General features: G+C 40.7%; 2 protein-coding genes across 8 annotated transcripts; one reads left to right on the top strand and one right to left on the bottom strand.

Annotated features, from left to right (window-relative positions):
* The first annotated feature begins 53 nt into the window (after positions 1–53).
* On the top strand, positions 54–17,917 carry LOC121707725 (prolyl 3-hydroxylase 1-like). 7 transcript variants are annotated; one of them, XM_042090478.1, is made up of 17 exons: positions 58–512; positions 936–2,563; positions 9,162–9,546; positions 10,347–10,499; positions 10,805–10,994; positions 11,935–12,066; positions 12,194–12,333; positions 12,557–12,646; positions 12,794–12,846; positions 13,264–13,385; positions 13,512–13,675; positions 15,094–15,186; positions 15,342–15,492; positions 15,768–15,885; positions 15,981–16,056; positions 16,418–16,558; positions 16,691–17,917. In XM_042090478.1, exons 1-17 carry the CDS (start codon positions 315–317, stop codon positions 17,360–17,362), a joined length of 4,506 nt encoding a protein of 1,501 aa, XP_041946412.1. In that variant the 5' UTR covers positions 58–314; the 3' UTR covers positions 17,363–17,917. The 7 variants fall into 7 exon arrangements, with proteins under 7 accessions (XP_041946405.1, XP_041946412.1, XP_041946407.1 ...); XM_042090477.1 differs by lacking the exons at positions 58–512; positions 936–2,563 and having other exon boundaries at positions 8,950–9,546; positions 16,691–16,951; positions 16,982–17,917; XM_042090476.1 differs by lacking the exons at positions 58–512; positions 936–2,563 and having other exon boundaries at positions 8,951–9,546.
* On the bottom strand, positions 4,398–7,126 carry c4h1orf50 (chromosome 4 C1orf50 homolog). The gene is made up of 5 exons (XM_042090484.1): positions 6,916–7,126; positions 6,397–6,512; positions 6,219–6,305; positions 5,906–6,037; positions 4,398–4,982 (listed from the first exon to the last, which is right to left on the bottom strand). The coding sequence occupies exons 1-5, from the start codon at positions 6,962–6,964 to the stop codon at positions 4,797–4,799; spliced, it is 570 nt and encodes a 189-aa protein (XP_041946418.1). The 5' UTR covers positions 6,965–7,126; the 3' UTR covers positions 4,398–4,796.
* Positions 17,918–21,986: the final 4,069 nt, after the last annotated feature.

The raw sequence follows: 21,986 nt of genomic DNA, 5'->3' as shown, positions 1-21,986 counted from the left end.
CGAAATACGTGGGGACCTTTACGATACCAAAATATAATCGTCGCAGAATCACATGACCTTCATCACATGATGCCCAGGCAGAATTGGTAGCCTAAACCACGGTAACGCTGTGCAGTTTGGATATGGATTTTTAAACAATTATCCGCTATTTAAAGGGTATTAGTAAGTAATAGTAAGTAAATTGTTGTTTTAGACACATTCCATATGTCAGTGCTTGTAACTATTGGACCTAGGTCAAAACACATAAAATATGACACTTGCAGAAACTCTTAAATAATAGGCCTATAACTAGCACTCTAGTACTGTTTACCTATATGATAACTAGTACTTTACTAAAAACTACTTTCAAAAGTGTTATTTATGTTTCAGCAATGGCGTCCCTAACCTGGAGTCAAAGAATATCTGCATTTTCACTGAGTCCCTCTCAGTTCCTCTCCAGCATAACATCAGATAGCTTCCTGGCGGAACTCCTGCGCGAACTGAGAGATGACAAAGCCAGTGATAACACAAAGGTATACATTGTTGACAAGTTTTATAAAGGCTTATAAATTACATGTTACAGTTTACTTGACCTTATTTGTTGTGTCATGAGCTATGTATCATTGATTCATAGCCATTCAAAATGTTGGGGGTGGCTTCATTAAGCCCTGAACATTATAGGTTGATTAAACCTCGTTTTAGTGTGATACTAAAGTGCAGTGGTTCAGTCAAATTGAAAAAAAAAAAAAACAATAACAAACTGTAAAGCATTGCAAATTGAGTTAGGCCTAAAGTCTAGTGTGCCTACAGTCTAGCAGGGTAGACTGGTGTAACTGATAATATTTCAGCCTAGTTGATCTTATAATTTCTTATGAATATATGCTACAATGACACAGGAAAGTAAGTTAAACCAGCATGAGGTTGTGATAAGTACCCCTCTCTATCTATTTCTGGAGGTCCTCCTGCTGTCTCCATTCCTGGAACATCCCACAATCCTCTGCCCCACGGTCTCAGTTGGAGAGGAGACGGCACTGGAATTGATGTCCGTTCTGGCCCAGACGCCACCAAAAGCTGTCAGTCTCAAATGCAATCTGATGGTAGCCATATCTACGGTCCTCATTTGCACAACCTGCATGGAGAGACAGCCCAAGGTGGCAGAGGATTACCTGGACCAGCTGTTTCACACCATTGAGGACACCAATGACCACAGGGGAGGCTTGTCCCTCCAGCCCATCCGAGCCACATCCTGTGAATGCCTACGGGAAATGGAAATGAGTTACCCAGGACTGTTGTCACAGAGACTAGAAACCCTTTATCAATTAAAGCAACTGGAGACCACTGTGGTTCATCAAGCCTATAGTGCTCTTTACACACTGACCCTCAAGAATGCTGTTTTTCTCCTCTGTCAAAAGGAAGAAGTTGCTAATGCTGATCTAAAGACAGTGCTATGTGCAAATGAGGGATTTGGATGGAAAGCTATCCATAAACCTTTGCCACCTGCAATCTTTAGTCAAATGGAAGAGATCCCACAGCTTAGGACAGGTGTGGACTGTAAAGAGTTGAAATCAATTGTGTCTTCATTATTGGAAGAGTCCTACCTTTTAACTCCCATGTCCCAGGCCGCTTTGCTCAGAGAGCTCGTTGATATTGTTTCTATGGTACCATCCTTGTCCCCTGCTTTGTTCAAGTCCCAGCTGTTGCGGCTGTTTGGGACAGCTCAGGTGGAATTGGTGCATGCCACGCTGATGATGAAGAGTGCATTCACTGATAGTCTCTTTAGTCCTGATGATGAGAACTTCTTCCTGAAACGTCTTGTGTGCATGGCTCAGCATCCACTGCTCAATATCCCAGAGAAGCTCTTCTATATAGACTGTATACGTCACTTCCCTGAGAACAGACCCATCTCCAGCCAGGGAGATGAAAGCCTACCTGTGCTGGTCACACCTCGCCTTACAATATCTCTCCTGCCGACTGTATTCAATGATAGTAGCACCATGCTTTGCCGTCTGAAACTCATGTGCATGGTGTACCTGGAGGCTGACGAGGGAGAGGACAGCAAGGGGGTGGCCTACTTATTTGATCATTTGATGGCACTCCTCAAAATAGTTGATAACCATGGTCGCAGGGAAATGGTGGTGACGGCATTTAGAGCTGTCTTTATTTTCCTTACTTACTTTTCTCAAATGGAAAACCTGCCAGAAGTGCTTATTCAGAAGTTATCAGAGCTGTATTCAAGGCAATGCCGTCTTGCTCCAAATTTAATCAACTTGTGTGATAGAATTCAGGGTTGCATGGAGGATTCCGTGTGGTCTGTGAAATTGCTGAAAAGCTTGCAGAGATTGGTCGTGGATATGCCCCCATCTCAGTTGACTCTGCAGAACTTCAGCTGGCATCTCAAAATCCTGAAAAGAGCAGCAGTGGAGAAACAGATACCTCAGGGAAGCTCCCTTTACTTTCTGCTCAAAGTCCTATACCACTCTAGCCTCTGTGAGAGGGGAGGTTGGAAAGTAGGTAATGCAATTCTCGCGGTGTGTCGCAATCTACTCCTCCATCCCTGTGTGAATCAGGCCTCTGTCTCAGCTGAGTTGGCCGATTTGCTTCACCACATGGCTGGTCACTATGATGACACAGACATCCGAGATCATGCTAGGTTTTACTACACCTTGCTCACAAATTTGTCATTGGAGAAGCTGTCAGGAGTGTTGGTGCAAAGTCAGGAAGGAGGTCAGGCTAAAGTGAGATCTTTGTCTGCCATCATGGCTGAAACAGAAGGGCTCTCCAGTCATCTCACCATACACCCTACCTCAGGGCCAGTATTACAGTTTGTGAGGCTACAGCATGTCAGTTTTCCTCCAGTGACATACTCCACAGAGGACACCACTGCAGTGGAAAACGTCCTGGACCATTATAGGAGTCAATTTAGTGATGCAGATTTTGCCTCAGAAGTTACCCTAAAGTACAAACTTGCATACCTAGGTGAGACAGAACCTTTGTTTGAAAAACTTTTCTCAATCTGTTTGAGCTTTGACCTGAAAGATTCAAATTATGAAGACATGTGCGACATCCATGTCCCATGCCTGTTCAGAGACAGGAAGCCCCCTGAGGTAAGTCTCAAGCTGAAGCCTAAACAGCCCTACCCAACATGCTTTAAAGCTAGTGCAGTGTTCAGCACTGAAGACGGGCTCACTTGGCAAACTCAGCTTCCTGATGTCAAAGTGTGCTTCCCAGACATCTTTTTGCCAATGCCTGTACCTGTAGGTTCATCATCCTCCTACAAGGAAAATGTTTTTGACCGCCTTTGGGAAGATATCTGTGCCACAGAAGCTGATAGGTCAGCAATAAGCTTATTCTGTTTTGAGGGCAAGGACAATTCCCTTCAAGTAATGAACAAACAGATTTTCCAAAACTTCCTAATATCCGATCCATCTGACATAGGCGAATGCAAGGTCTTGTTTTTCCTTCCGCCTCGGTTTCATATACTATTTAGGATAAATCTGACTGAAGATGCTGTCAAAATTGACATAGGAACTGACAACTGGGAACTGTTACCTCATATCAACTCTTACTTATTGAAGATAACAGAGAAATGAAAATGTGCCTCATTGATTAGATGCCAGTGTGGTATGTGATGGTAACGTTTTTTGTTGTAAATATTTATTTTTTTAATCCTCTTTGTAATTATTAATATGTAACTTTATTTGAGTGGTTTCATGAATGAACTGAAATGTTCATTTGTGTTCTGTAAAGTAATAAATGTCAACTTGTTATATACGGTCTTAACTATTGTGTGGTGAATTGGGAGAAACCAAAAACGTCTGCAGTCCAGGTGGTAATGTTCTGAAACGCATTCCAACAAAAAGGCTTAAAGATGCAGACCCCAGTCCTGATGAAAAGTTAAATCCAGTAGGCACCCTACTGTACTCCCGAGGCAATGTTGGGAGTACAAGTAACCATTGTTTTTGATTGGCCATGGCAGTATATGGCTTGGCTGAGCCAATTGGGCCGAGCTGTATACAATGATGAACAGAAGAACACTATTGAAGCATTTGTGTAATTAACCAATCGCTGACAGTAATTGCATCAGTATTGAACGAACTGTACAGTATATTTTCTTTAAAAGAACAAACTGCATGAAATGCCTTTGTTGATAAGAGGTTTTACTTCAGACAGAATTCAGTAAGAGTTTAATGTACCAATTTACTAAAAGCCCCTTGGAAATAATAATAAAAAAGCTAATTGGTCTGGTGTTAGCCAGGCTACATAGACTATCTTTCATGTAGTAAAAGCCATATGCATGAGAAACACTTTGGGCACAGAGAAGAGTGAATTCCTCTAGTTCTTTGTGTGTCTATAAACATTTGTTCACTCATTCATGGTCCAGGCAAGATGAAGAGATGGAATTCTAGAATGCCTAGGAATACAGATAAACACTTCTCTTTTTTTTTTATTGTGCCTTAAAATAATTGAAAAAAGAAAATATAGCATTAAAACAGTATCAATAAAAACACTGCATAATGTGTCTATGAAATACGAGTTCATAAGATTACGTTATGGTACTTTTTGCATTAAGTAAACCTTTACTTTTAACCTCGGTCATATGCACTTTGTCTGAAACTGAAAGTAACTGTACTGTACAAATGAAGTGTGTACTTGCTGAAAGCGTGAAGTCAAGCCACATCCATCAGGTGTCAAGGTGAGAATGCAAAATCCCATGCAAGTCACTTAAGTTAAAGCAGAGGTCATGTATGTTATTCAACATATAACCACCACTTTTAGGTCCATTATTTTAAGACTAGTGGGGGCAAAAAGTCTCAAACTCATTTGGCAATGCCGTCAAAGTTGGGCTCTGTGCAGGCAGGTAGTGCAGCCTGTTGGTTCAGTAGTTTCTCGAAGATGGCAGTCTCTGCATCCTTCTTTTCCACATCATCTATTGGAGTCCAGGACATATCATACTGTAGTTTATAGGCACCAAGGAACTTATGTGGACAACTGGATCCCCATTCCTGAAGAATTAGAAAAAGAAAACACATCTTAACATCATGGCACAATATGCTGTGTGTGGTGTTAGCTCATATTTCTACTCTCATGTCAAAACAATGGATCATAAATCTCAACAGAATGGCGTTGAACCATAATGCTTGTTAGTCCCATCCATTTGAAACTGTGATTCTCAATTTTTTTACCAAAAAAAAGTGTACCTTTTCTTCAAAATTAGTGTAATGGCCTGAAGCAGATGTTTCTTGAAATACACTGACGACAGTATATGATAGCATCACTGGTTAATACCACTTTAAACCGGCTTTGTTATTTTGTCAAAGGCACATGTAGACTTTGAACTGAAGAACATGCTGCCTTAACATACTACCTTATCTCATAACAACACCCGCTCAAATGATATCACCTGTGTTATTTGGCTTGTTTCTGTATACTGTTTAATGTGATCAAACGTAAAGTGGAAATTTTCAGATATGCATCAAGTCAAGTAATCAGAATAATTCATGTGTATCAAAGTAATAGATATCAATGTTTTAAAAAGGATTACACTTAAATTATTGTAAAAGTGCAAAATAAAACAATCTCTCTAGACCAAACATAAACTTTGCACCATGTATTTTTGATCATGAATGACCATTTAACTGCACACATTGTCAAGGTGACAGATTCTCCAATATTATTTTCCTACAGTAAGTGGTGTGAGAAGTCAGTATTCAAATATACTTGCTACTACCAGATATCAATTGTGGAATATCAAATGACCAAGCTTCATTCAGTCTAGTTTCTTAGAGTGCTGGACCAAACTTGTAAATAAGTAAAAGAAGGGAGACAATGTCACTCTTCCATAGGTTAATGTTTCTTTACCCCCCCCCCCCCCCCCCCCCCCCCCCCCCACTTCTTTTACTTGGAATATTAAACACTTGGTGAATACCTGAGGAGATATAATGGAGAAATAACGCTGTCCAGATTCACGCACGTAAAGGTAGTACATGTTCCCAGGTTTCTTCACCACATTACAGGCAGCATGGTGGAGATCAGCATGTTTCTTGGCATCCTCTAAAACCTGATCAAAAAAGAGGTGTCTGTAACAACTGTACAGGGTCAAGTAGTGTAGCCTATTGGATATTTAGTATATGTTCATTTTAATGTTTACAGAAAGTAACAGTGCCCACTCATCATTTAAACTGTTAGACAAAACAATATGATCAATGAATGTAGTTGGCTTGACATGTGACTTCGTTCACCTTACGAGCTTGCTCCTGTAGGTACCGGATTTGGTCTGCAATGACGGTCAATTTGTTGCAAGCATTGGCTCGGACGAATTCGTCTGACTAGAAACCCAAATAACAGGACAGGTAATTATTATAGGATTAATACAATAGGCTAACAATACAGGGGGGGAAATGTGACTAATTAGCCTACCTTCTGTACTTGTTCTGCCAGGGACACCAAATCCATGGGATCACCAATCCTATTCGTCTGATAGGAACTCACAAGCTCCAACCCACTCGGTTTGTTACTCGACTCCACCAGCGTTACTGAGAGAGTAAGTGGGTAACATTAGTAGTTTTCTGAAATGGTCGATCACGAAGCCATAGCCTACTTTTTTTTAGGTTTATTATAAGAGAAAACTAATCCCCAGAAATTAGACATAGATAGCCTAGCCTACTGGCTTCTGGCAACTCATGCACCCTTTTAAAGAGTAGCCTACACCTACTAGTATGCAGTGTTGTCACTGTCTGTAAGCTGTCATGTAATTAACGAGGGTTAGCCTACACTTTGAGGAGTAACTGAAGCTGAAAGCCAAAGTTGTAAAGTTAATTAGTAACGTTGACTTACAAAGAGAGTCGACATCACGTGCATTTGTGAAAAGAAACATTCTAAAAATAACTTTATGGTAAAGGTAATAAAATGTATTCTAATAAACGTTATCTTTCTTACCCACTGTCCTCTTGTCCGGATGACCTGGCAGGCTGACTGTTTTATCCATGTCAATTCAATTTAAATCCTGGCCCTTCCGAATGCGTTAATTTGTTGCCCACTCCTGACTGACAATGTAGCTCAAATATGCTACAAGTCAAGAAACAGCAACTTTGTTACTCCTGGTTGCTCCTAGGATTTTGTAACATTGCAAGCAACCAGTAACATTGTGGGCGTTTCGGGGTCCTGACGATTTTTCTCTTTAACTGGTATGCCACATTATTGCCTGCACAAAATGTTTCGATGAATGGGCATGTATTTTCTGAACGTCTAGAATGCTTGATCTATACTTATAAAAATATGAAATTGGTTAGTGCACTTAGACATGCAGATAATGCATGAATACATTTGCGTGGTGCCAACATAAAGTTAACAATTACAACAGGCGTTGACATGGTACCGCTAAATCGCTTGCATAAGTCATTTGAGTGTAAAAACTCATATAACATCTTATGAAATTGTTCAACGTTGTGAAATACTATTTTTCCACATGTTATAGTCTGTAACCTATGCGGGCTAAACGTAAAAACTCATTGGAGTTCTCAGACTGTGGAAAGTATTAGAACATATAGGAATTGAAGAAGGTACTGTGGAGCTATGTAGGCCTAGCTTACTAGAGAGTAGGCCTAAGATAGATGTTGAGATAAAATAGGATATTAAATAAAACAACGTTGTTTTGATACCTCTGCAGATACTAGTTCATTTCAAGGGTTGAAACCCAGACAACTCATCAAAGAAACACAATTGTATAGCCTATATTCACTATATCCTAGTGTAGCAGTGTAATCAAAATGATAGGAAATTGAGACCTACACACCTGTGTGTTTGTGTGTGTGTGCCATAGGCTACATATACTTTACTCTACAGGCATACTTTACAGATGTCACTGAATGGGGCAGTTCTCTTACAAACATAACTGCACTACTTCATACATCATATGTCAAAAATGCATTTTCCTGAGTATCAAAACGGCAGTTTTGGAGGAATTATTTGCCGTTCATATGCAGGGGATGCAATATTATTACAGGACATGAAGAAACTGCATTGCACAAAAGATTGCATGTTTCATATCTTTGGGATTTAAATGGGATTTAGGTCTGGACTCATAGGCCACCTCAGAATAGTCCACTATTTTTTCCTCAACAATTATTGAATGCTTTTAGCTATGTGTTTTGGATCATTAACCTGTTGGAAGGCCAATGGCCTACTGAAGCTGAGCTTTCTGGCACTTTACACTGTAAACCTTACACATACTGGGCTGTATGTTTAATTTTAGGGTGCCTTCTAGTGTATAGGTTTCATTGTGTCCTGCACAGATTCAAGCCACTATGGGCCAGACACAGCAAAGCAGCACCAAAACATAACCCAGCCTCTACTATATTTCAAATTAGGTATGGTGTTCTTTTCTTAAGCATGCTAATTGTTCGTCTTTGAACACTTGCTAATGAGCTTAAGTTTTGTCTCACCAGTCCATTAGACATTTCTCTAAAAGGATGTGTGACCTCATAAAAGGCCTATGTATTTTAGCAAAACCTAGTCTGGCTTTTTTACTCTGGTCTTCATACCAAGTCCTCTCTAAATGGGAGACATGACTCTAACCAAGCCATGAACCAGCCAGTCAACACACATTGGTTCAGGAGCACTGTAAGGAAGAGATATAATTTGACTGGTTATTGAACAAACATTAACAACCCATATAGCCTAACTGGGGAGCTCCAATCAGGTCCCTGGTGGTTTATATTGGAACTGGAAGGTCAATAAAGATCACTGTTATGTTCACACACATACATGATGTAAAAAACCCTAACACATTTTAAAACGAGCAATATGGTAGGTTTTACAGGCTACAACATATAATTGCTTAGCCTAGTCTTCCTAGTAGGCATAGTCTCTATGGGATTGGGATTAGAGTAATAATGAAGACAAAACAGTAGTCATCATCTGCTATTTTTACAGAGTTTGTCCTTCCATTTTCATACAAGTAGCCAGGGACCTATACTTGGAACCACTTTGCGGTCCTTTCCTAGCTCCACCCTCACCAACGCTGTGTGAGAAGTTCCTTCTATGCTCCGACTCCCTCTCGTGTTGGACGTCCGCTCTGGTGCTGCAGAGGCCCTGTGACTCAAGATGTCTTTCAGGACTGTATCTGTGCTCCTTACAATATTATATCTGAATAATAGTTTGTCAGATGCACAAACCAATGGCAGTACCATCCCGGAGCCCTACGACCTCCTGTTTGATAACGCAGTGGAAGCGTACTACAAAGGGGACTGGATGACAGTCATCCTGAACATGGAGCGAGCTTTAAAGAATAAGGGTTTAGTCAGGAAAATCAAGGCTCAATGCAGACTTGCATGCGCTAACCAGACAGCCTTTCTGGAAGGTATTCCAGGCATAGGACCTGCCATACCCGGAGCTGGGTCCATCGAAGACCTAGGCTTCTTTCAGTCAATATTAAAACGGGCCGACTGCATAACTTCTTGCGAGAGTGAGAAGTTGGGACCGTACACACTTCACGATGTTAGCGATGAAACGCTGCTTGAATTTCGGAAGAGGACCCCGTATAATTACCTACAAGTCGCTTATTTCAAGGTAAAGAAACGAAGTGATTTAGAACTAAATAAGACGAGTTGACATGGTGTTTCATGGATTTAACAATGTGGGTCAAATGCATAGCCTATTTAAGACATGGATGTGTTTTAGGCTACTACTTTGAGCCCCAGAACTGGCATTCGTGTTTTGTGAGTTTAATGTATCATTTCGTCTTTAATGTTGTCTGATTGTTGTCCATGCTTTTGCACAAACCTGTTAACGGTTCAGCCCAGAGGCTATACAAATCTTATTCAGTAAGCTAAATTGCCTCAAGGCTCATCTATTTGTTGTGTTCCCAACCCCCAGAAACCGTTCCAGTGCCACGTATTTAAGGTGGAGTCTGCACGCGCATGCATAAAGCTTGTAGCCTACCGATTTTTCGAGATTTTAGGCTACTGTGTGAATGATTGGAGCATTGTCTTCTCCATTGTGAAAAGCATCATGTTGATAAGACTGGTCTAGTTGAGTGTCATTTGTCTCTCCACCATGTTATGGCTTATGAATGAGCTTTCCCACTCCACCATTAGAAAAGTCACAATTTTACAATTTGTCAGATTTCAAACCAAAGCCCATCAATCTGTCAATCACTCCTGGGGCCATTGCCCATTATACAAATTATTTTTCTTATTCTAAATTAATATCCCTAATGAGACCCAATCTGTTCCCCCTGTAGTTCATGGCAATATATCCTACCCACGACCTGGCAAAAGAAATGTTGAAAACATATCGGAAAAAATAACAACAAAAGTTCTTAACCTTGGAACAGCAGTTATGTTTATCAATGAATTGTTACTCTGCAGATCAAAAAGCTTGACAGAGCAGTGTCTGCAGCGCACACATTCTTTCTGGCCAACCCTGACCATATGGAGATGAAGCAGAACCTGGATTATTACAAGTTGATGGCAGGAGTTCAGGAGAGTGACTTCAAAGATCTGGAGGCTCCACCACACATGGTTAGTTAGTTAAAGTGTTTGTTTAATTAAAACTATGAAATGTTACATTATGCCTTCACTTAAGTGTAATATAATTCAAATATCCTTTTGTATAAGTGTGTAAATGTAACTTGTAGCAACATAACAATGTGATTGTTTCATCAGTTCGGCAACTACATAAATGATAGAGGTTGTTGCCACAAAGGAGATAATCGCAATGAATTACCATAAATTACTTGACTGAAACGGGCCAGTGCAGAACATTCAAAATTCATCAGTGTCCACATTATAAACATTGTCACACTTGGTTGCTTATTTACCATTAGGTTGCCTTCCTTGATGGGAAGAAGTTGTACAGTTCGGACAACTTTGCGGGAGCTGTTTCATACTTGGAAAAGGCTGTGGAGGAGTTCTTCCCTGCCTATGAGGAGTGTCGTGCCCTCTGTGAGGGATCGTATGACTATGATGGCTACAACTATATGGAGTACAAAGCGGACCTTTTCCAAGCAATGACAGGCAAGTTAATGGAATTCCTTCTGATTGGATCCTCATCCTCTATTATGCCATCCATTTTTTGTTAATAATATTAGGGTGGACATACCCTCAATCCAGCATCCTATTAGAGAAAAACTGAAAATAACAAATTACAGTGACCTGTATGTCCTCCTTCAAGTAAATTTTAAGTGTTGCCAGGTGGTAGATCACTAAGTATTTGTTCTGTTTGATCTTGCTCATTCAAGAGTGTCTTGTACTGGCTATATTACCCAATACTTTTGGTTTTGAGTGTTTGTTTACTATAAAATTATTAAGAATTTGTGTTGTTAAATCCATATTAGTTTACTCTTGCACCGGTAATCATTTTGCACTGTTCACATTTTGCACTACCTCCATGGATACATACTATTACCATAATATCTCATTGCATTTCCTACACTTGTGCATACTGGATCAGAGTTTAAGTTTCCTGCCTGGAATTTGACTCTGGTGGATAGACACAAGTGTGTTGTCATCCTCATAATGAGTGAGTTTGTTCTGTATGCATCATATAAGCTATGGGATGCCTTCATTTCCCCTGGGATATAAAGTAAGTATCTATCTATCTATCTATCTGGGCAGCCGTGGCCTACTGGTTATGGCTTCAGGCTTATAACCGAAGGGTTGCCAGTTCGATCCCCAACCAGTTGGAATGGCTGAAGTGCCCTTGAGCAAGGCACCTAACCCCTCACTGGTCCCCGAGCGCCGCTGTAGCAAGGCGGCTCACTGCTCTGGGTTAGAGTGTGCTTCACCTCACTGTGTGCTCTGTGTGTTCACTAATTCACGGATGGGATAAATGCAGAGACCAAATTCCTTGTATACGCCAGTATACTTGGCCTAGAAACCTGATTTACATTTACATCTATCTATCTATCTTTCTAGATAGTTTTACTAATGGACTGTATTATCCGTCCATGTTCAGATCACTTCCTGCAAGTTCTGAACTGCAAACAGAACTGTGTACTGGAGCTGGCTACCACTTCTGGAAAAGACAAGCCGTTTGAGGACTTCTTGCCATCACTCTTCAATTACCTTCAGTTCACCTACTTCAACAGTATGTCTAAGTTTGTTATGGATTTGTCTCCTTCTTTTTGGTTATATGGGTTCACAGTATTGCCAAAAACTCTGATATGATGAAAATATGATATAGTGGTTCACTGTCTCTGTTGACTGAATTCCAGGTGAAAACTATGAGAAGGCTGTTGAGTGTGCTAAAACCTACCTCCTATTTCATCCTGAGGATGAGGTTATGAAGCAGAACCTGGCATATTATACTGTGGTTGTCGGAGAGGAAAATGCTGCGGCCATACATGAAAGAGAGGTACTAGTTTTGCACTATTGAAGAGTTCCACAAACTGCTCTGTACTGGATTTGTATGCTGATTTTACGGTATATTTGCATATTGTTTGAAAATAAAGTGCTTTTGTTTTACCATGAAAGAATTTCACACCTTCAGTGCAAGAGTTGTTCATACGAAGACTAAAACATTGAAATGAATTGCCGGAACATTTCACAGGGCTAACTTCATGTTATTAATCTTTCAGGTGATCAAACAGTACATCAAGAAGTCTTTGTTGGAAAAGGAGCTCCTGTACTTTGGCTATGAAATATTTGGAGTGACCTTTGTGGATCCAGTGAGTGAAACAAACTAGATGTGTCTGAGCAGTTACTTATGTGATTCTTGGGTGGTGTGATGTTCCATTTACTTTGGATTGTTTAAAAAGTGGTGTGATGTTCCATTTACCTTGACCTTCACTTAACAGTGATAATTTATGTTTCAGGACCCCTGGACACCAGCTGAGGTTATGCCAGTGAAATTGAGGGAAAAGCAGAAGTATGAACCTGAACTATCACAACCTTCATTTACACAATTCATCCTGAGTTCTCATTCTGCACTTACGCTCATAGATGAGAACTATGAGCAATCATCATACTAGAAATAGAACCTATAAACACAATACTCATGTTTAATGTTTAAGTACAGTTGTAGTTGTAGTTTGCTGCATGTGCAAACTCCTACTCAAGAATTTATTTTTGAGGAGCTGTTTTGGGGCTATGTAATAAGTGTTAAAATGGCAGCCTCTTGCTAATAATTTATTACTTAATTTGTACATTTTATGTACTGTATATGAAAGTAGGCCTAAGGTTTCTTTTAAGAGGGCAGCATAATTCCAAAAGGCTAATATTTGAAGACGCATGCATAGTGCAAAGTATACACCAGTCAGTGTGTCTCCTTGTTTGCATGTGCCAGGAATGACCGTGAGACAGCTGCCCGCATCACAGAGGAGATTGGAAACCTAATGAAGGAGATTGAGACCCTTGTAGTGGAGAAGAACAAGGACTCATCAGACCTCACCAAGATTGTGTCCGATGGTGAGAATTCCCTCTGTAATCCAGAAAGAACTAAATGTCTTTACCCTTACAGTGTGAATTTAGCCATTTCTGCAATGCATTGACTTTTTTCCATTACAAAGCATTTTCATATGTGACTTCAAACAGTTCCTCAAGCAGACAGTCAGCCTGTAGCACCCCCTGCAGAATCTGTGCTTTTTGACTCGGTCAAAGTGACCATGACGGCAAACATGCTGAATGGCACAGACCGAGTGCAGTTGGATGGGGTCATCACAGACGATGAGTGCCGTGAGCTGCACCGCCTCTCCAACGTGAGTCAGCACAACACCAGACATGGGCTCCTGACACACTCAATGTGCTATATCACCACTAAGTGTCTGTCTCTTAAGGGATGCAGGGTAATGTCACTTCTGTTGACCTTCAAACAAAACAGAGAGCTAGCTCGCTTCTCCCTCCCCCTCCCTCCCGTGCAATTGAAACTCTCCCAAGCGCGCATCTCGTCAGTGATTTGCTGGAACAGTTTGTTTTTATGGGCAAGGTTTGCCCAAGTTGTTTCGTGGCCGTTTTTAGAGCCTAGGCTGTCCACGGAGACCGCTTTTTTTACAGTGTATTCAGGGCACAGGCAGCTAGCAGATGGTGAGGTGATGTTAGCTGTATGGGACAAAAAATGTTTTAGCTTAGAAACCCTGTTACATCGCTTATAGCACCTTTATTATACGGCTCTTCACAATGCAAGTAGAATGCTCCATTGACTTGAATGGGATTTCCGAAAGTTCTAGCGGTCATTATTTCTTGGGAAAGGACCTCTGAAAACAAGAATGACCGCTGTCAATGGCAACGGAGTTTGTGCTTGGAACTTCATTCAAAAGTGAAAGCAGACGGTTGATCAGCTGTGTTCTAAAGAATGTTTGATTCAAGTTCAGCGTGTGTGCGAACTATTTGTTTCGGGGCGGTGGTAGTGTAGTGGTTAAGGAGCTGGGCTAGCGTGCAGTAGCCTGAAAGTTGTCAGTTCAATTCCCGGCTTCCACCGTTGTGCCCTTGAGCAAGGCACTTAACCCCAAGTTGCTCCGGGGACAATGTGATCCCTTGTAATATAGCTGACATATGTAAGTCACTTTGGTCAAGAAGTGTCTGCTAAATGTAATGTAATGTAATGTAATGTAATGTTTCTCAGCAAAAGCCACGATGAAATGGTAACAAATAAGTGTAAAGAGACATATCATGGAGTTTATTTTTTCGTTTTGGCAAGTAGTCGTATAATAAGCGGGATAATGTATAGAACGCCGGTCATCATGGGAAAATAAGTCCCTTCAGGGCGAAACAAGACCCCTCCACTGGCGCGTCGGGGTCATTATGCCATATTGTTTTGTAAACTGTTTTGTAACTTGTTTTGTAAAACTGCATGCTCATCACTTTATTATCTGTTTACCTGGACATTTGTTTACAAGCATCCACAAGCTCCAACAATCTCTCTCAATGCACAGCTTTCACAGCATAAAATGATATTAAACCACATAAAAACATAACAGCACAAAACCGTTAAAGTGACACACATAAAAAAAATCTATTGGCAAGAGAGGCGATTTAGTAGTTGCATGCGTTAGGGTAAGTGTGTTCTGGAGGTAAAATAAAAATCTGTCTCTTGACAGAGAAGTCCGTTTTCACACCCTTTTCTAGACAGTTAATCCCTGCAGACTCTTAACATCAGTCACTCACCTATATTTGACAGGCTGCAGCTAAGACCGGGGACGGCTATGGCAAACCCTCACCACACTCCCCTAGTGAGATGTTCCAAGGAGTGACCGTGCTCAAGGCACTTCAGGTAACTGCTTTACAACTAACCTCAAAGATTGAACAACAGTCTGCACCATAAGCTTCACAGGGAATGCCTCTTTTTGAGGCATTTAAAAAACATTAAAAACAGGACATAACATTCTCAAAGATAATGGATTTGAAAATCAAATCTTTATATTTCAGCTTGGCCAGGATGGCACGGTTCCTCTGAAGAGTGCTCGTGTCTTTTTCGACCTTAGCGAAAAAGTCCGCAAGATCTTAGAGTCTTACTTCCACCTGCCGACCACGCTATACTTCTCTTACTCCCATCTGGTGTGCCGCACTGCTATTGAGGGTGAGTGTGACCGCCCTCTGCTGGCAGACTGTGAAATCATCATCACCTCTTGTCAGCTAAGTAGACGTCAGAGATGAGCTGTTTGTCTTCAAACCATAATGATTAAATATTAGTCATTCAGCACAGAAGAGTCATAATGCATTTTAGCAGTTGCTGCTATCTGCTTGATGGAGTGGATCTCTCATTAACAGTACATTTGAATGGTGGATGCTGATGGTGATATTGTTTCATACCCTCAGCGGATGTTTAATTCCTTGTGTTTTCCCCTGAAACAGAGAAACAGGAGGACCGCAATGACCTGAGCCACGCTGTGCATGCAGACAACTGCCTTCTGATCTCAGAGTTGAATGAGTGTGTCAAAGAGCCTCCAGCCTACACACACAGAGACTACAGGTACCACAGGACTACGCCTCTTCCAGAATCAGTCTGCACCACCCGCTCCTCACTGTTTTCATGTGGTATTCATGTGCAGTAATACTGTCTTTCAGCGCTATCCTCTATCTGAATGATGACTTTGAGGGAGGCGATTTTATCTTCACAGAGATGGATGGAAAAACTGTCACTGTAAGTAACTTCCAGACAGTTCACAGGAAGCTAAAGAAGCACAATAATCTTTCTTGTACTTGGGAGTTGTGGTGGTTAGAATGTCACAAGAGGTAAAGAGCTAAACAAAAGTGCCTTTCACAAGTCTTTGTCTCATAAATGAAAACATTTTAGTGGTTAATGCTATATTCACACTATTCTATTTTCGTTTGAATCTGGAACACTTTAATCACATTTCTGCCTCTCATCTACACTATTCCGGCATTTTTGAGCCCCTGAAATGAAACGATATGGAAGTGTCAGAATCTACTTGAGGTTAAAGTTTGCTGTCCTGCTTTTGTTCCGCTTGTAATCTCCAACTTGGGGACTTTCCTGTTTGCAGGCCACTGTGAGACCCACGTGTGGTCGTGTTGTGGGCTTTGGTGCAGGAAAAGAGAATCCACATGGGGTAAAAGCTGTCACCAAAGGCCAGAGATGTGCGGTTGCCCTATGGTTCACTCTAGACCCTCGCCATGAAGAAAAGGTAACTCCATTAAATTGGGTTTATTGACTAACCCATGATGAACTGTAGTACATTACGTCATTAGTTTTTATCCTCCTTATTCCTCATACAATTAGCTTTACCATTATGGTTGATGATGTACTGCCTCCCCAGGAGCGGATCCAAGCACAGGAGCTTCTGAACATGCTCTCCTCTCCTGTGGATGCGGAGTTCCAAGGCACACCGGAGGACAAGGGTGCAGATACGCCGACACAAGCTGATGACTCCCGACCTGTAGCACAGCCTGATGGCTCAGAGGTGGCACAGGTTTCAAAGGAAGAGGAGCAAACCACTGCACAAGTGGCGCAGCAGGCTGAAAAACAGACAGATACGCCAGAGACCCCAGTTTCTGCTCAAAATGATGCTGCTCCTGAGGTAAAAAGCACAGGTGATGCTGCTCCTGAGGTAAAAAGCACAGGTGATGCTGCTCCTGAAGTAAAAAGCACAGGTGACACAGCAAAAGACAAGAAGGAATCCAAAACAGGCGAAAAGCCCAAGCCAAAGACAGCTGTGAAAACAAAACCAAAGCAGACAGACAAGACACATGCGAAACAAGCAGACAAAACAAAAACGAAACAAGCAGACAAATCAAAACCCAAACAGGCGGACAAATCAAAACCCAAACAGGTGGACAAATCAAAACCCAAACAGGCGGACAAATCAAAACCCAAACAGGTGGACAAAAAAGAGAGTACATCCACAAAGAAGGCTGCAAAAAAAGCACCTGATTCAAAGAAAGCCCAGGTGAAGACCACAGACTCCAAAGCACATAAGGAAGAGTTGTGATTTTTAATCACATTTGTTTTTTACTGTTTGTACGTTTGTGTGTTTTGTTCATTTCATTTATGTAAATGTGATGGGTGCAGTATGATTAGGTCAATATTTTCTTAAATGTCTGAATATTTGAAAGATGCAATAAAGAAGCATCCACCACTGGAGAAAGGTTTGCAGCACTGAGCAAAAATATTCCCCTAAATGTGTATTGCGTCATGAAACATGTCCGAACTCCTAAATATTTTTTTGCCTTAATTTATTTGGCAAAAATATGTATGGTCCAATCTTTATTTATCACTGTGAAAGGTCTTTTTAACATCAAGTAGGGTACGCAGTCTACACAGCCCATATTAATGGAAAGATAAATTCTTTTCAATAATTTCAATAAGCCTTTGCCTGTCCACACATTGTCCTTAAGCTGCTCTGCTTCTTGGACAGTTTTGCCTCAGGAAAAATGCCCCCAAGTATTGATCTGTACAGAGAATACTTTGTGCCTTATGTAGATGTATGTGATCTACCTGATGTTCTAACTTCTGTTTGTACAAAACATAAATGATTTTTAAAGAAGTTTAGATGTTTTTTTTTTTTTTTTTTAAATATTCTCATTTCAGTGCACTACAAAGCTGTAAAGATACAGCAGGAGTATGAGTGTCTCACTCTAAATGTACACTAGGGGGCAAAGTGAGGTGATGACTGGACTTGGGAAGTACTTTTCTGGATACACCCAAATCATTACTGACCAACAGCTGGTTGCACTTCCGGCCTTGACAGTTTTCCTGTCATGTAATTTAAACATTTCCTGTTTGCTAACAAAACTCAGGCCCACACCTAAACAAGGATTTGGGAAAAATATGCAAATAGTTATTGTTACAACCGACTTAGCCACCCTTTCCATTTTGTATTTTTATTATACGCTTTATATGACCACTTTTACCTTTATAGGTTTTAAAAGGTCTGTTATAAAGATCAGTTGGAGCTTGACAAAATATATTCCAATCTTCCTGTAGGAGGGAACTGCCATTATAAGGCTGTTCTAAAACCGGCTGATTTCTGTTGTTCTGTCGGAGCATAGTGTCGGTTAGAGTGAATATGATCAAAACAATCTTGCCAACTGCAGCTTTAATTGTAAAGAGTGCAAAGACATTCCCATTGTTGAAAAAGAAAAATTGTATCAGCCAGCCATTTTAGCATCTGGACTCTTCTGTTATGGAGCGTTGTAATATGTGCTGAATGCAGTTTGGCAATGTTTTCCTGAAATATGCAAGGTGTTCTCTGAAAAAGTAATTGTCTGGATGGCATGTTGCTCAAAACCTGTATATCATTCAGCATTAGTTAATTAGTGCTTTTCCAGCTGTGCAAGCTGCCCATGCCGTAGGGTGTAGACACTACTGCAATCCCACAACATAATAGATGCTGGGTTTTGAACTGTGTACCAATAACACATAAGTAAGTTGGATAAGTTGGATATACATACAATGATTTTCCTTAGATAAATAGGTCTCTGTTTTTAATGCCGTGCCAGATCTGAGGCCCTGAAGATCATAGCCATCCAATATTTTGTCAGACATGCCCCATGTTTACAAAGATTTCTCTTAATATTTTCATGATATCTATGGTTACACTTTACTTGACAGTATTGACATAAGAGTGACATGACACCATCATGAATGTGTCATAAACAAGTCATAAACGTTTATGACATAATACTTCTGTTATTAAGTGACATTCGGTTTTTGTCATAACAAGTTAGGATTAGGGTTAGATTTAGGGTTAGAGGTTAGGGTTAGGGTTCGTGTGTCATGACGGTGTCATATGTTCATGTGTCATGTCACTCTTATGTCGATACTGTCAAGTAAAGTGTTACCGATGAAACCTTTACAATTTCACAATGAAGAGCATAATTCTTATATTGTTCCATTATTATAAACCTTTCACAGAGTGATGAATGCTTCGGCATCTTTATTTCTGAAACTATCCTTACTCTGTCTCTCAGCATGCTCTTCTTTATACCCAATGGTGCCAGTTAACCTAACTACTTGTGAAATGTTCCTCTTTGTGTTTTCTTTACACAATTACACAACTTTCCCAGCCTTTTGTTGCCCCTGTCCCAACTTTTTGAGACATGTTGCTGGTATAAAATTCCAAATTTGTGGATTTAAACATTTGTTATGCTGTCTACGTCCTCTTTGCAACTAAATATAGGTTTACCAGATTTACCACATTTTTGTTTAACCAGATCATGTTCTGTTTTTATTTAGGCTACATTTCACAAATGCAGTGTCCCAACTTTTTTTGGAAATGTGGTTGTATACATAAATGTAGAAATGTACACAGATTTAGTGAGCACTGAACATTGATGCCAAGGGTAAAATGTTATACCTGGAATATTTCACTTGAGTTTGATGCAAGCGATGCATGAACGCATTCATTGTGCCTAGCAGCACCAAAAAATATTGCAGGTGTCGACCAGGGGTGTAGTGGTAAAATAAGAGGTGGGTAAACTATGAATTCTGTGATCATGGTAAGTAGGACTGCGCCATGCAGTATCGGATTTTAAAAAAAGACATTCAGAACATGTTTGATGATGGTGGAGGTTATTGCCCAATGTTTATAACAATACAAGTGGTATTAAATGGTTCCTAGAGTGTTGATGAGTGTACATATTGTGAATGTGGATAATAGAGTATCATTTTTAAATGTTAAAAGTTGCAATTGGTGAATAAACTCTTGAGAGGTGGATAAACTATTTCTGTGGGTAAACTGTGTTTACTTGTGTTTAGCCTCCACTACATCCCTGGTGCCGACTGCTGGGTAAAAATCTCTGGGAGTTTTTCAACCAGAGAACTGGTTCTTAAATTGTTTTGGTTTAGAATTCTTTCAACCTTGGTGCTATCTAGTGAACCAGCCCACATTTCCACCAGTTTTGAACAGAACCAAGGATATGTAGTCGACAGAGGGTGTTATGTGCATGAACTGTAGAATGACAAGCCCACTCCCACCAACTTCTCAGGTTCGGAACTGAATTAATTTTGTCTAAATGCTTCGAACACTTCAACATCTGGAGTATGAATTAGAATGGTGGAAAAAGCCTATCTGTTTCTTTTCCCTCCATTTCAGACCAGCAGATGGCAGTAGTCTGAGAGCAAAGATGTGGTGTACATGTGGAATCATCACTTGTCTCACATACACATACACTTCCTATGGTAGAATCTCAGTGGTTTTCAGAAGATTTGATCTTAATTGGATGTATAAACTGTCAGATTCTATTTAATACCAATTCCCAAATGTTGTTTGGTCTGTCTTATCGGAGGATGACCAGATGTTTCTACTCAAGCCTCACAGTATGAACTGCACACTTAAAATCATGTATAAGATAGGATAAGATAAGATAATCCTTCAATTGTCTCCCAAAGGAGAAATGGTGGGAAAAGCACAACATTTGTGTACAGCCATTTATCACAGCAACAGACAATTATCCTAGTTCCATAGATATCAGCGAAGCCACCATCCTGCTCTCTCCCACTATCTCTATTGGGTCAAGCTTGCATCCCAAAACAGCACTAGCCCTCTTAATGAGTTTGTTCAGTTTCATCCTGTCGGCAGCTGAGATGCTGCTCCCCCAACATACTACCGCATACAAAATGGCTGATGCCACCACTGAGTTGTAAAATGTTTTCAAAAGCGCCCCTTGAACCCCAAAAGATCTGAGTCGCTTCGGTACTGGAGACAATGATGTTTGACACACAGTCCTTTGTCCTCACATATTGTGGTCTCCCTGTGAGCTAGTCCAAAATCCAGTGTGTCAGGTGCTGGTCCACCCTCATGTTCTCTAGCTTTTCCCCCAGGAGTGTAGGCCTTATGGTATTGAAAGCACAGGAGAAATAAAAAAACATGATTCTCACAGTGTTCCCAGGCTTGTCCAGGTGAGAAAAAGATCGGTGCAGGAGGAAGATGAGAACATCCTCGACCCCAGTGCCAGGCTGGTAAGCAAACTGCAGTGGGTCTAAAGTTGCTCTCACCATGGGGTGGAGCTGGGCAAGAACCAGCCTCTCAAAGGTCTTCATAAGGTAAGATGTCAGCACAACTGGTCTGTAGTGGTTTAGTTCTTTGGGATGTGGGATTTTTGGCACTGGAACCACACATGATGTCTTCCAGAGCCGCGGCACTTTCCCCATTTCCAGGCTCATGTTGAATAGGTGCCCCACTATCCTACCAGGTCTTAGGTCTGTGTGTATACACACATAGACCTGCACTAAGATAAAATACACAAATAGTTATGCAAATGGTCACCCACCATCTGTGAAGCACTGGCTAACTTGGACACATTCATAAGTGATCATAGCCATCAGTGTTTGCTCAAGACTATTCCATACACCAGCCAGCCATTGTGTGGTCCTTCTCTTCCACTTATTTTGTCATGACTAGTGAGCAGCCTTGATAAATCCGCTGTTCTTTGTCTTAGATAACTACTGCCATCTATTAGTGGTGCTAGCAACACAGAAAACTAAATGATTAAATAAAAATGTAGCCAGTGGTTCCTTTGATAGCACACCACTTAAGTTTAATACTGCACAACCTGCAGTCCATTAAGGTATTGTAATTACTCTTCAGTAAACAATACTGGATTTATACAGAA

Source organism: Alosa sapidissima, chromosome 4 (assembly GCF_018492685.1).
Source record: "Alosa sapidissima isolate fAloSap1 chromosome 4, fAloSap1.pri, whole genome shotgun sequence".
Classification (NCBI taxonomy): domain Eukaryota; kingdom Metazoa; phylum Chordata; class Actinopteri; order Clupeiformes; family Clupeidae; genus Alosa; species Alosa sapidissima.
Note: the sequence above shows the minus strand (reverse complement) of the source record. Positions and strands in the feature narration are given on the sequence as shown.

Excerpts from the sequence above, each read along its gene's own strand:
- LOC121707725 (XM_042090478.1), top strand. The coding sequence starts at position 315 with ATGATAACTAGTACTTTACTAAAAACTACTTTCAAAAGTGTTATTTAT. Across the intron at positions 12,847-13,263 it reads AAATTGAGGGAAAAGCAGAA|GAATGACCGTGAGACAGCTG; the intron begins GTATGAACCTGA and ends TGCATGTGCCAG. Across the intron at positions 15,493-15,767 it reads GTGCCGCACTGCTATTGAGG|AGAAACAGGAGGACCGCAAT; the intron begins GTGAGTGTGACC and ends CCCCTGAAACAG.
- c4h1orf50 (XM_042090484.1), bottom strand. The coding sequence starts at position 6,964 with ATGGATAAAACAGTCAGCCTGCCAGGTCATCCGGACAAGAGGACAGTG. Across the intron at positions 6,513-6,915 it reads TCCGGACAAGAGGACAGTGG|TAACGCTGGTGGAGTCGAGT; the intron begins GTAAGAAAGATA and ends TTACTCTCTCAG. Across the intron at positions 6,038-6,218 it reads TACAGGAGCAAGCTCGTAAG|GTTTTAGAGGATGCCAAGAA; the intron begins GTGAACGAAGTC and ends TTTTTTGATCAG.